Source organism: Phascolarctos cinereus, unplaced genomic scaffold (assembly GCF_003287225.1).
Source record: "Phascolarctos cinereus isolate Bilbo 61053 unplaced genomic scaffold, phaCin_HiC Scaffold_726;HRSCAF=1367, whole genome shotgun sequence".
NCBI classification, from domain to species: domain Eukaryota; kingdom Metazoa; phylum Chordata; class Mammalia; order Diprotodontia; family Phascolarctidae; genus Phascolarctos; species Phascolarctos cinereus.
The window spans coordinates 209,987,987-210,002,559 of record NW_027556098.1 but is presented as its reverse complement, the minus strand read 5'-3'; the positions used below and the strand labels follow the sequence as shown (position 1 = coordinate 210,002,559).

At 38.8% G+C, this 14,573-nt stretch overlaps 1 protein-coding gene across 1 annotated transcript in view; it reads right to left on the bottom strand.

Moving 5' to 3' along the window:
* PDE11A (phosphodiesterase 11A) overlaps nt 1-14,573 on the bottom strand; it is a 473,077-nt gene that overhangs the window by 380,841 nt on the left and 77,663 nt on the right. Inside the window, 1 exon segment of the mRNA XM_020991048.2 lies at nt 5,618-5,776. Coding sequence (XP_020846707.2) covers nt 5,618-5,776 — 159 coding nt within the window.

Here is a 14,573-nt window from a genome sequence, read left to right as displayed (position 1 = left end):
AGTCATTTACTAGCTCTGTGACCCTAGGCAAATCTCTTAACCTTTCTCTGCTTTATTTTCTTCATCTGTAAAAGGGGATAATAATAGCACTCCCAGTGAAGAGGTCTAGGGGTTTTGGGGTGCTGGGACCCCAAGATCGCAGTATCGGGCCCTGCCTGAATGAATTCAACTCAAATCTTCTTCAGCCAGAGGAAAAGTTTATTGGTGATAAAACATAGGCCGGGTGACGCCCATAAGGACGAGCGGGCATGAGAGGTTCTCAGCCTTTTGAGCGTGAGATTCTCAGCATCTGAATGAGGGCCAAGGTGGATCTTAAATACTAAAGTAACTTTGGGTGTCCAGAGAAGGGGGCTGGGTAAAGGGTGTAGGTAACAATTCTAATTGGGGAGGTCGGTGAGATTGAATAGACAATGGGAACAGATAATGGAGGAACAGGAAGGCAGAAGTTTGAAAGGCATCTGCACAAAATCAAGGTGGGGCTAGGACTTTCAAAAGGAGATAAAGGAAGGCCTTTCTGGGGCCTATAGACAAGAGGGAGCCTAAGGCTTTTAGGGCGCATCTGAATAAAGATTAAAAGGTAAAGCTAAGGCTTTCAAAGGGAGATGAGGGTCTGGGGCCTGTGAGTCAGATTCCCTTTGAGACAAAGGGTGAAGATCTTGGCTTGGGCCCCACCCTCATCACCAGGATTGTTGTTAGGACAAGATGAGATAACATTCGCAAATCTTAAAGTGCTGTATGAATGCTAGCTAGCATATTATTGAGAAAATTTTGTTTTTAAAAAAAGGAAAGGACTAAAAGAAACAAAGGATTTTAAAGGTTTTGGTTGAGGAGAGATTCCAAAAATGGGGCAAGAGTAGAAGATTGAATATTGAATTTGGATAACAGCCTAAGTTCATTTAGACAGACAATAGAATATGAGAAAGGGAATAATGTGCAATGAAGTTAGAAAATTAGACTAGAACCAGACTGAAGACAGACCAAGTAATTGCTATGTGAGTTGGGTAGAACTGAAGAAAACCATATCATTAAAACTCTCATGAAATACACTAGCACATCTATGAACAGAGACAGAATAATCTATGCTATACATTAACTAACCATATTAAGCTTTTGCTAATACAGCTATTACATTTTATGAGACATGATTTACTCAGATTATAACTGAAGCCATGAAATCATAAACAAGCTATGTTACGAGACTTCTACTGTTCCTACTATGATATAATAAAAATTTAGGTCAAAGGAAAATTAACTTTAGATCTGATAGTGCTTCAGAGAGTCTCTCATATGGCCTGCCATTCAAGCAGAGCCCTTGGGGTGGGCCTGGTTAGTCCATCACCAGGGTCATGATGTTTCCAATGAAGCACACCTTAGACTTGGGATGATCATCAGTTGTGTTGGCTTTGGCCTCTGACTCTTCCCAGATCTATGTTTTAAAATGGTATTATTCTTTCTTTTTTTCTTTTTTTTTTTTTGAGGCAAGCAAGATTAGGTGACTTGCCCAAGGTTACACAGCTAGTGTAAGTGTCTGAAGCTAGATTTGAACTCAGGTGCTCCTGACTCCATAGAATTGTTTCATTCTTTGTAATTGTATCCTCAGCACCTATCACAGTGTCTGGCTACCTGTAACAAGTACTTTTTGACTGAATGATTGATTTAAGCACACATCCTTTAGATACATGTCCCCACAGGAGGGTTTTTGTCTAACAAGATGACCTAGATTTGCCTACTCTTTGTCACATGATTCTCTTGAAATAACTGCTTTTACTAAGCTAAGCTACTTGTTAACAAATGCCCTGAAGTCCAACAGTTTTTTAGTTATTCTTAACAAATGCCCTGAAGTCTAATGACTTCTTAGTTGTTCTTGGAGCTTTTCATAGCATCTCTGCTATTTGGATTAGATCTGGATGGCTATGAATACTTCTTTCTACTAATGACCTGTGGCAGTGTCCTTCTTCACTTGAAAAGTTCTTTGTGTTACACTCTAATCATACTTTATGACAACCTTTTAATCCTTTTGCCTCCTGCCAGTAGGTCTTCTGCTCTACAAATTAGCACAGCAAAATAGCAGCCCTGTAGCCAGAAAGGTAAGTTAGGAAGTGTGGCACTATCAAAGATGGGAACAGCACTTATTACAATTTAAACTTAAACAAATGTAATTTGAAATCTGCTTGCTATAAAATGTCTTACATAACCCCTGCCCCAAAAGCCTGTTAGTACAGGGCTCTCTCCTTTTTTGGTGGGGATGAATGCCCTGCTCTGTGCGAGGGGTGGGGTAGAGTTGGTAAGAAGCAAGAGACCTCCAAACTTCACCAGTCCCTTTTAGGACTCACCAAACTTCAAGCTGAATTGCCTCAGACACTTCTGGCTTCTAGCTTTAAGAGAGAAGATCAGGCCAACCCTACTTCAGGTTACTGAGGGAAAAGACTAGGAAGACATGAGAGGAACCAGCAATCTCCATTATGTCCCTGTTCCCAGCTTACTACATTACAGATTGTGATGAGTTTCCTCTTGGATGAGATCCAAGAGTCTCTCTCATGACTGAGCTGAGTTATCTTGCTCCTAATGGGAGAGCTCCTTCACTCTGTATTGTCTGGTATATATTCTCCCATATATACTTTCTCTGATTTCTGTTTTGCTTTGATTTGGATAAATGGGTTTCTTTGGTATTTGCTATGTGTGTCCACTGTGGAACTGGCATTTGGTGGGAAAGGGGTCAAGTTTTGGATATAGAGTTGGGGATCCTCCTTTCCCCACAAAATGACAAAGTGATAGGAAGTTAGCTTGAACCCAGTCATAACCCCTAGACTGACAATATTTAAGGGAGCAAAGAGATATACTTCTAAACTGATACTCACTCTTTCTGAAGAGAGATGACTTCAAACTCCTACTTCCCCTCCTGGCAGGAATGAAAAGTCTCCCTTGGAGAAGGGTGGAGGGAGAAGAAGCAAGAGATAACTTATTCTTCTTCCCTTAGACCCACCGAGTGACTGGCCTCACAACACATGGGCCTCTCTGAGCATGGAGGGCCCATTTCTTCACTACAGTTATATAAATCTCTGTAAGTATTCTTTAAAAATCAAAGGGAAAGATTTAAAGCAGGAGCTTTGGTTCCCAAACAATTTTTGACTTTTAATACGAGCTGGTGAATGAACTGGTGACACCTCTTAGACTTGAGGTCAAGAAATGCATTACTACTAGGAAGATCCGCTGTTCTCCAGGGACCAGAGTGATGCTCTCTTCATCAGCAGTTGGGAATAACAATCAAATAGCATCATCATTCTGGGATTTTTATGTAACAACTGAGAAAACTCTTTCAAGTAGTTATGAAAGTCTAATAAAAAGTGCTGAATGGCTAAAATGCAGTAACCTCTTTCTATCTCTTGGGCAACTGTTGATAGCATTAAGATCCTTAATAAAAAAGCCTGCTTATTCTGAGAAAAAGTCCATGTAATAATAGGAATAATGATGATGATGTTTGTGATGATAATATATTTATATGACATTTTATGCTTATGAATCACCCTACAATATATTACAGTAACAGTTCACATTTCTATCACTTTATGGTACCATAACATTTTACACACATTATAATAAGGGGAAAGGAGGAAAGCTCATAAATATTTACAAAGAGCCTACTATGTACTAGGCACTGTCCTAAGTGCTTTTTTTTTACAATTATTATCTCATTTAATTTTCACAGCAACCCTTTGAGTTAGATGCTATTATTATCCCCATTTTACAGAGGAAGAAATAGAGGCAAACAGAGGTCGTGACATGCCCAGAGAGTTGAACTCAGGCTCCAGCTCTAATGTTCCATTTACTGTACCATCAGTTGCATTATGATAATAGCTTATATTTTTAGTAGTCTTTCTATAGGACCTCCAGCTTCCCACATGGGAAGCCTGGGGGGTAAAGGAGAACCCTTCTCATCAGGAATATCATAGGACTACATCCCCCTCAAGGCTATGTTTGGACTTTGCAAAATGGCAACACTATGCCAGTCCAGATTCTGATTGCCTAGGCACACTTCAGATTTTCAAGAGACTAGAATAATGTCCAGGGAATTAGACATGGATTATAGTCCAGGTGACAGAGCTGGAGAGGGAAGACACGAAAAAAATCATGGACAGAGCTTGGTCCTGAAGTCCTGTTCACTCAGTTGTCATGTTGGGAAGCAACAACCCTCTCAAAAATACTCCCTGCCTCCTGGGCATTCTAATACCCCACCCCCTATTTGTACCTTTAGCTTACAGAGCCCTGCTGAGAACACCAGCATGATGCTGCTGCCATGGATGCTCCCCCAACATCCTGTCAAGAGCAACTGATGTATGATGTTCCTATTGTTCTGTGAAGATGGCAGGATAATAAACCTGAGATGGCTAAGTAGGAGCACAGACCAGTGCTCCCCAGGAGATACATGTGGGCAGGTGGCGGCTTTGGAAAATGGATGGTGAGAGAGCTCACTGCTTAATTTAATTTCTTGCTATTTGCCTCTCCTCCTATTTTGAGAAAATGTCCTTTGCTTTGCTGTTACGTCACATGATTTATTCTTGCTTAGTCAAGGGAGATTTCATGGAAATAGAGGCTCATGAGCTATGAATCAAATGGATGATTACCCCTTGATTATCATGGACTTGGAAGTAGCCAAAAGTAGGCACATGGGGACTTTCAGGTATCATATGTTTATATATATAATGACAAAATACTTTACCTATCTTGCAGGTTGTTGTGAGCAAAGTGCTTTGTAAATCTGAAGCTATATATAAATGTGACCTAGATATATTATTATATTGCTCCTCACAACAAAGTATTTCATATACTATCTACATTTGCAGATGAGGAAAAAATGAGAGGTTAAATAACCTGCATGATGTTACAAAGCTAGTATAAGTAGAGCAGAGGCTTGAATCTATGATTACTGACTCACCCAATTGTCTTTGGAAAGAGAAGTGTATTTTGCATTAGAGGAATTGGGTTCATATCATGGCTCTGCAACTTATTATCTATATGACTTTAGGTAAATCCCTCTGAGTCTCAGTTTCCTCACTGTAAAAGAGAGTTGAATTAGGTGGTACAGTGGATAGAGCAGGGAAAGGGTCCTGGGGGATGAAGTCAGGAAGACCTGAGTTCAAATATGGCCTCAGATACTACCTATGTGACCCTGGACAAGTCACTTAACCCTGTTTGCATCAGTTTCCTCCTCTATAAAATGAGCTAGAGAAGAAAATGGCAAACTACTCCAGTATCTTTGCCAAGAAAACCCCAAATGGGGTCATGAAGAGTCAGACATGACTGAAAAATGACTGAACAACAACCTTGAAGGTCCCTCTAGATCTATGAATATGATCCTATGATCATTTTGATAGACAAAGTATAACCAAAAAACACAGTATACATGATTCTTTTCCACCATATTGATGCAACAATATACTATCCAGGGGAAAAAAAATCATTCATTTATCATGAGATGATCCAAAGATCATTCATCTTTGAATAAGGAAATCCTATAATCACGGTTCTTTTCCATTCAAGACAATTATCAATGATCTTCTCACTATGTGAAGAGTAATAATGCAGTACTGTAAGTCCCAGGAGAGGCGTGCAGTCTTACCTTTTCGTCATCATCAGTGAAGGGAACACCCTCAGGAGTTTTGTTTATTGCTTGTGCTACACCAATGATCTCCCCATCACTGTTTCTGATCGGCATACACAACAATGACTTTGTCTTGTATCCAGTCAGTTTGTCAATTTCATCATTGAATCTTCGGTCCTAAACAGAAGGCAGATGTAATATTAATCACCTGTGCTTCATTGCAAGAGGATAGAAGGGAATTAGGGAGCAGTCTTTCTTTATGGGTTGTATGATCAATGAAAACCTTTTCCAATAATCTTTTTCCATATTTAATGGGTTTGATTTGCTGTTTTGTTCGACTTGGGAATATGTTATAATAAATCACTGCAAACAGCTCTACATCCTAAAAGATCTTAAGATTAGATGTCCTAAAAGATTTTAAGATTAACAGCATATAAAGGTGGGGAGGGATGATACAGTAATATATTATTTATTATTCTATTTTCACAAAAATGACTCTCTTCAGCATTTAATTTCAAAATGGAGAAGATATATCTCAAAATACCATCGGAATTTTCAAATTAGGTCAAGCTTTTGTGATAAAGAGGTGGGAGTTATTAGCTGGGCAGTTAGGTGTCACAGTAGATATTCAGGAAGACTTCTCTTTCCGAGTTCAAATACAGCCTCAGATACTTACTAGCTGTGTGACTCTGAGCAAGTCACTTAACCTTCTTTGCCTCAATTCCTCATTTATAAAATGAGCTGGAGAGGGAAATGGCAACCCACTCCACTATCTTTCCCAAGAAAACCCCAAATGGGGTCACGAAGAGTTACACATGATCGAAAAATGACTGAACCAAAACAAAATAGATGACTACATTTCTGTGATGGGCAGTGCTTGAAAGGGAGAACAACAAAGAAGAACTGTGTCTTTGGGCTTCAGATTCCTCATTTCTAAGATACAGGGATTGGACAAAATGACTTCTAATGTTACTTCCAGTTCTAAATCAAAGATCTTATCATCGTAGGTCTGTTTAAAGTGATTTTAATTCTGCTCCCCAGATTTCTGCATTACCATAAATCATTCCACAGCTTCATTGACTTTAAATGAGTTGCAGGGAAGGGTTGTTGGTTTGGTTTTTTTTTTGCAGGGGGGCGGTACTAGGGGGGATGGGATGTAGCTGACCATGACCAAAAATGCTGCTGCTTGGACTAATCCTTGGCAATAAGGAAAATGTCATCATAAAATCCAGCTCCCTCAGTCCATGTTGTTCGCGTGTTCTTTGTGGCCCTCCCCTAGATTTTGATCTTCAAAGGATATCAATGTTTCCAATGCTAGCACCAGTCCCTTTTAAGGACTGTGATGGAGACAGAAAAATAAGAGGTTGTTTATGATAGTTAAACAGAAAAAACTAGAAACAAAGTGGATTTCCACCTAGTGGGAAATGGCTGAACAAATTGTGTTGTAATCATGTAATTGTGTAATGCCTCATAAAGGAATGACAAATATGATAAATACAGAGAGACTTGGGAAGACCTGTTTGAACTGATAGAAAATGAAGAAAGAAGTATCTGAATATGTATGTATAGATGTATATTTTATATATATGATGACTAGAATAATATAAAGGAAAATAAGACTAAAAGACATTAGAATCAATCCATATGATGCCTAATCTTGGTTGCATAGGGTTAAGATGAAATGTATTTTCTTCTTCTTAATAGGGAGACAGTGGGCTACAGTCACAAAACGTAAACTTAGAAAGGGTTCTATGGGGTGAGTACTATTGGAAAATAAAAATATGGAGTGAGGGAGAAGAGTCAATATGTTTTTAAGTGACAGCTCCAGCTTTCTATTTACTGCCTGAGATCATTAGCCTCCTTGAACACATGATGTTCCCAAACTCCATGACCATGAAATCTCCCTTTACCTCTTGGATCATCTAAGTGTCCCACTCAGCTGGTACTTCTGCTTACTTTCTTAATCCTTTTAGGATTCTAATACTAATTCTAATCCTTCACCATCTGTTAAGATGAAAAAGCTTTTCTCTGCTACCTCTTCCATACTCTCATAGCTCAAAAACTCAGCAAGCTAAAGAACCCTCTGGAGTATACCAAGGAAACTAAACAAGTTTAAACTAGTCCTGAGGGGTCCAGTGTGTCCCAACCTCAACTGTAGAAATGTAAAGAATCCACAGCAAAAAAAAGGAAAACTATGTTTTTGATGGGCTTCTTCCTCTACCAACCCAACCCAGAAGAGATCAGAGCTCCCACTGTAGACCTTTCTTGATCATCATTATTAGCCAAAAATTCAAGAGTGGCTATAGCCTAGGTCCTCGGTCCAACCCAATGCAGCTCAATACACATGCACTAGCCTAAGGAACATTCCTGCCTATCAAACTAGTTTAACATACATGGATACAGAACCAAACTAAGGCATGTGCAAGACTAGTATACAACCTCTCAAACTATAATAATAATTCCTTACATGTATCTAGCACTCTAGGATTTGCAATGTGCTTTCATATACATTATTTCATTTGGTACAACATATTGTATAGAAAAAACAGGTATTATTATCATCCCTATTTTGAACTAGGTCTCAGAGAGATTATGTCTTTCCTGTGGTCACATCAGTAGGAAGCATAAACAGGACTAGAACTCAGACCTTCTGGACTCTTAGTGCTGTGCTTTTTTCAATATCCCTGTTACAGATCTCCCACCCCACTGCCCTCCCAAGTGAATTTATGCTTTAGGGGAAAAAATTTCACACAATAAAACAGAATATATATATATATATATATATATATATATATGTATGTACATATATATATGTATACATATATATGTATATATATGTATACATATATATATGTTTAGGGGGAAAATTCACACAAAACAGAACATATATATAATATATAAAACAGAAAAATATATAATCAATAGTTATCCAATTCAAAATTTGAGACGCAATAGTTATATTGTTCTGCAGTTGTTCTTAAATTTATGAGATTTCAAAAGTTTCTATTTCCCTACTTTATCATTTCACTTATAGCTTGACTCTCACACATTGTAGTAAATAGTCCATCAGGAGAGAGGGAAGAAAATACATGGATGACAGAAATCCCTACTTTCCTGACATGTTAGTCCCTGAACTTAGACACAAGCTTACAAACCATTCTTTAAAATATAGTAAATGCAAAAAGAGGACAAAGAGAAATAATGTTCTTTTGTCAAATGAAAGAGGATAGCTTAATAACAGAAGACATCAAAATGGCATGAGCTGTCAGTGTTGTTTTCTTCACCCCAGGCTTATCTGAACATCAGAGCAGGCAACACAGTATGAGAGATCAAGAAAACAGGTTGAGATAGACAACAAAGTGGTCAGAGACTGTTCAAAGAAGCTGCGCCTGTTTTATTCCGATAGCTCTGACGCTGAAGGACTGGATGAGATAACCAAAGCCATCTGAGTTATCATCCAATCTCAGAATTCAGAGAGAACTAATAAACGTGCAAAATGTGGAGGGGAACTATTAGCCCCAAAGAGGGGAAGGCTGAGAGTAACAATGAATATCCTCAAATAGATAATGAAGTACAATATGAAAGACAATGATCTTCCTGAAAGACAGAACAAGAAGAAATGACCAGAAGGAGACATTTATATTCAACAAGTCAACAAACATTTATTAATCAATCAACAGGTATCAATTAAGCACCTAATATGTGCCAGGCACTGCGCCAGATGATGGGGATTAAAAAAAATAAACATTCTCTGCCTTCAAGGAGTTTACATTCTAACTCAGGAAACAAGTATACATATGAATAAATAAAAACTATATTCAAAGTAATTTCAAGTGGTGGCACCATGTTTGGGGGATCAGAAAAAGACCTTATGTTAGATGTGATGCTTGAACTGATCTTTGAAGAAAGCTAGACAGAAGTAAGGAGGGAGTGCATTCTAAGCATCCACAGTCATGAGAACAGGAGATGGAGGGTCGTGTTTGAGAAACAGCAAGCAAATCTATCTGGTTAGAATGGAGACTACATGAAGTAGGGATGTGTATAATAGAAACAGAAAGGTTAGGCTACAGCCAGATGGTCAAGTCTTTAAATGCCAAACTAGGAAGTATGCATTTTTTATCCTAGAGGCAATAGGGAGTCACTGGTGCTTTTTGAGTAGCAAAGTAGAACAGTCAGACCTGTGCATTAGGAATATCATCTTGGAAATGTATCCACATGGAAGATACTCAGCTACTACCTGAAGAGTTTGGAAGACAAAAGAAGGAACAAACTCATTAGCCCTGGAGAGGAAGCCAACACTTTCTCATCCAACTTATTTCCCCACAGGAGTCGATCAGAAGTCCATAGTGCACAGGTAAAAGTCAAAGGACTTTCTCGGACTTACTTTGGTGTTTTCTGTTTTGTTTCTTTTAAAAATTAAATTAATTTTCTTCAAGAATAAAAGTCTATTTTCTTTCTCTCTTCTTCCCCCGCCCCTTACGCTACTCAAGGGGAAAAAGAAGGAAAAGAAAACCTTTTAAACAAATATGCAGTGAATCAACACAAATTCCCATGTTGGCCATGTCCAAAAAAATATATATGCCTCATTCTGTACCATCAGGGTATCTCCTCTCTGTCAAGAGATAGGTACGACCAACCTCTGGAATCATGGTGAGTGATATTGCATTGAGCACACTTCAAAAAAGTCTTTTAAAGTTGTCTTCAGTTTCATTGTTAATATACAAATGTTTTTCCTGGTTCTACTCACTTCACTCTACATCAATTCATACAAGTCTTTCCAGGTTTCTCTGAAACTATCCCCTTTATCATTTCTTATAGCATAACAGAATTTCATTATTTTAATATACCATAATTTTTTCAGGTTTTCCCAATTGATGAACATCCCCTTGGTTTCCAATACTTTGCTACCACACACAAAAAGAGCTGCTATGAATATTTTTGTACATATGGTTCTTTTTCCTCTTTCTTTGAGTATAAGGCTAGTAGCCATATCATTTGGTCAGCTTAGTAACATTTTAGGCACAGTTCCAAAACGCTTTCCAGAATGGCTGGACCAATTCACAGCTCCACCTACAGTACATTAATGTGTTCAAGAATACTTTGGATAAGGGTAGAGGGAAGAGTCTCCTGAGAGATTCTCCTTACTTTTGGCTCTCTATTCCAGTTATTTAGCTGGAAGGATTTTAAATGCTGTCTACTGAGCACTCATGATATTTTCTACACATTCTAATTAACCCCCCCCCAAGCTAAGTCATACTTAATATCACTTAGGCTACAGTGATGGCCCTCAGTTATAGTCTCAACATTCAACTACCTATGGACCCTGAGAACCCAGCTCTCTAGCACACAACTGTCTTAGCAGGCTTGAGTCAAAATTTTCCTACTACAAGAAGAGGGGGGTCTATTATTTAGGAGTTTGGCTTATTTACAACCGTAAATTCTCATCATCCTCTACACATCTGCCTACTCTTCCTTCTATAATTCCATTGGAGTGGCTGTGCAACATTGTTCAGGAAAATGGGACGTGAATAATCAGTGAAAAGCAAAGCCAGACTTCTAAAATGTTCCTGAAACTTAGAATCCAATGCACTAGTGCCTAATATTCATTGAATGTCTTGGGTAGGTTATTTCACCTTTCTAAGCCTCAGTTTCCTCACCTGAAACATGAAGGGATTTGGATTTAACTCCTTCCTAGTTCCAATATACTGTGATCCATTCACCTTTATAGTTCTAGACATCTCTTTGATCTATCTCACATTCAACAGATGTCTTTCTATCACATTTAACTCCTCTGGGTTAAGATTGATGCTACTAAACCTTTTTCTACTTCTTCCCTTAGTGAGAGCCAGTCAGCAAACATGGAAGGGAATTGGAGGCAGTGACTTGTTCAGAGAAAGCAGAGAATCTGAAACAGATTGCCTCCCAAGAGTTTGTCAGAATAGACTCTTGAAGTCATCCTGCTTGACTCCCCATACTCCTTGACTACCAGTTACTAAGACTCTCATATTGGGCCCTTCATAATTTAGAATAAATGATATATAGCCAACACTTGATTGTCTAAGGGCTGATTATCTAGTGTATGTGTTATCTAGTGAACTAGCTGCCTCCTGCCCCTCCTCTTCTTTTCTCCTGCTATCCACTGTCTGGACAAGGGATGATAAAGGGGAAGAGAAAGAGCAGATACCAAATTTTTGCCACAGATTTTCAACTCTGGAAAAAAAACTGGTAGAAAATAATGACTAACATAAAATGGGGAGGGGATGTTTCCAGTGTTTTTTTCTATAACCAAGAGAGGCAATTTGCACAGTGGATAGACAGAAAGCCAACCTCAAAGCTAAGACCTGAATTCAAATCTTCCCTTGATATTTATAGGGCACGTCATTTAATTTCTCAGTACAATTCTCTAAGACTATACTAATAGACTATAATAATCCTCTCCTCTTTTCCACATTACTGTTATTCTCTTCTGGAGCTCCTCTTTCCATACATACACAGATAAACATCATAAACAACAGTTCTAAAGAGCCTAAGATTAATAATCAATAGATTCTCCCATTTTTTAGTCAACAAGTCAATAATAGAATGCCTAGCCATAAAGAGAAAATACAAGGGACTTTCTCCATGGCTCTACTATATTATCCAAGTTGTTATTTCTTCATTTTTTGGAGAGGACCAATGACATCATAGGGTGACGTCTTGACTTTCCAATGAATTGGGTTTAAGTGAGGCAGAGTTGCACAAAGCTGTCAGCCTCACTCTCTCTTCCAGAGTCATCAAAGTCCAGTGGCAAGACAAAATCCAGGATAACTGTGATGGCTTAGTGGATGACCTTGGCATCTTTGATGCCTGATCAAGCTCTAAGTGCTCCCCAGAGCCTGCTCTACTCACCTTCATGGTCTATTGGAACAAATTGTTCTCATCTGCCCATTCCAATGGGGAATATCTTCACACGCTTGAGATAGACATATCTCTAAGTCACTGACAGGTTTGAGACCCATTGATTACCCTCAAACTGGTTTAGCACTTTTGCCAAGATGGTTTTACCAGAATGTGGCCGTTGCACGACTTACACCTTCTTGGAGCCACACGTGAGAGCTGGGTGAATTGGGTGGATATAAAGGGTGGATGAGCAACCCTGAAAAGGGCTCAGTAAGCCTTCAAAAGGTGCTAGTCCTCTCTGAACATGTCACAAACCCCAATATGGTCACTGCCACTAGCAGCCTAACATTGCATGCATCAGCCTTCTAGCAAATATAACCAAGTTCTTCCAGCGGCTGCTCAGCGTAATAGAAATAACTCCAGCTAAGGTGTCTCCCACCTAGACTTCCAACACATTCAGGCTGTAACAGGCTGAGCTGCAATGCTGCACCTTTGTGACAGGTGAACCTCCTTTCTAAACAATGCCAGTGTTGAAGATCACAATTTCCCAACAACTTCATTCAGCTTCTTGTTCTAGAGGAAAAGACAATGAAACTATAGTTAAGAGACAGTGTTCTAACCCCAGCTCTGTAACTTACTAGCTGTGTGGCCCCAGGGGAGTCTTCCAATCTCTCACAGCCTCAGTTTCTTCACTTGTAAGTTGAAAATAGGAATACAATACTTATCTCACCAACTTTTTGGGAGGAAAATATTTTTTAAAAAAAGCTTAAAGCACTATCTATATATGGAAGCAGATGCCATTATTCTTCTTCCTTGATGCTTACCATTTGAACAGTGATCCCTGGGTATTTCTAATTAAGATTAAAAGGTGTTGGGCCAGCTAGGTGGTACAGTGGATAGAGCTCCAGCCTTGGAGTCAGGAGGAACTGAGTTCAAATCCAGCCTCAGACAGCTGACACTTACAAGCTGTGTGACCCTGGGCAAGTCACTTAACCCCATTGCCTCATCAAAAAAAAAAAGGGGGGGTGCTTTTGGCTTTTTAGAACGATATTCTTTTCTTTGGGCAGCTAGATTGCGCAGTGAGCACTGGACCTGGAGTCAGACAGACTACTCTTCCCAGGTTCAAATATGGCCTCAACATCTACTAGCTATGTGACCCTGGGTAAGTCACTTAACCCTATTTGCTTCAGTTTCTCATCTGTAAAATGAGCTGGAAAGGAAAATGGCAAGCCACTCCAGTGTCTTTGCCAAGAAAACCCCTAATGGAGTCACAAAGTGTTGGATATGACTGAACAACAAAAACAACACATTCTTTCCTTTAACTTTTTATCATTATGAGCATGCTTCAATTTTGTAAATGCCAATGAAGAGCTAGCACATTTAATAATAATGGTATAGAAGTATGCCTTCAATCATTCAGGGGCATCATAAGATACAATTTGAACACAATACATAAGAACTATGCCACCTTTGAAGCTAAATGGGATACACTGAAGCCAGGGGGCAAGAGCCCTTGTTAAACACCAACCTTCTCAGCATACAATTAACGTTTCATTTTGACTTTAATTTGCAGAGTTCGAAAGGATAGGTTTCAGTATTGCACAGAGGGAGTTAGCAACCCAACTCTCATTAATGTTAATGGGAGCAATGTGGTTCAACTGAGCACTGAAAATTTACCCCATGGTGTTATGGAGACCCAACTGATTGCCTTTTCAAAGAATCTACACACCTAAATTCCTTTGCATCTCATGTTATTTTTCCATATTGTTGCCTGAGTTTTTTTTTATTTTACTCATCTATTTATATGTCACTATTATAGATAATCCACAACTTATTAGAACTCACTTTTATACTCTATTTATCTTCTGCACCTTATTTTTTTATAGTGACTTTTATGAACTATGGTAGTTGGTATCTGATGAACAATTTTCAGACAATAAACTAATTAAAAAATGCAGATTGATAATCTCCCATGGAAATCATGGAAAAATCAAACAAAAATCTTATTTCTCCAAGGTGGGCATATGCAGTGGTAATGCCTACTGAGATAGCTGTAGTGGAATCACTTTTAGCAAAATAATGTTAGAAGTGAGTT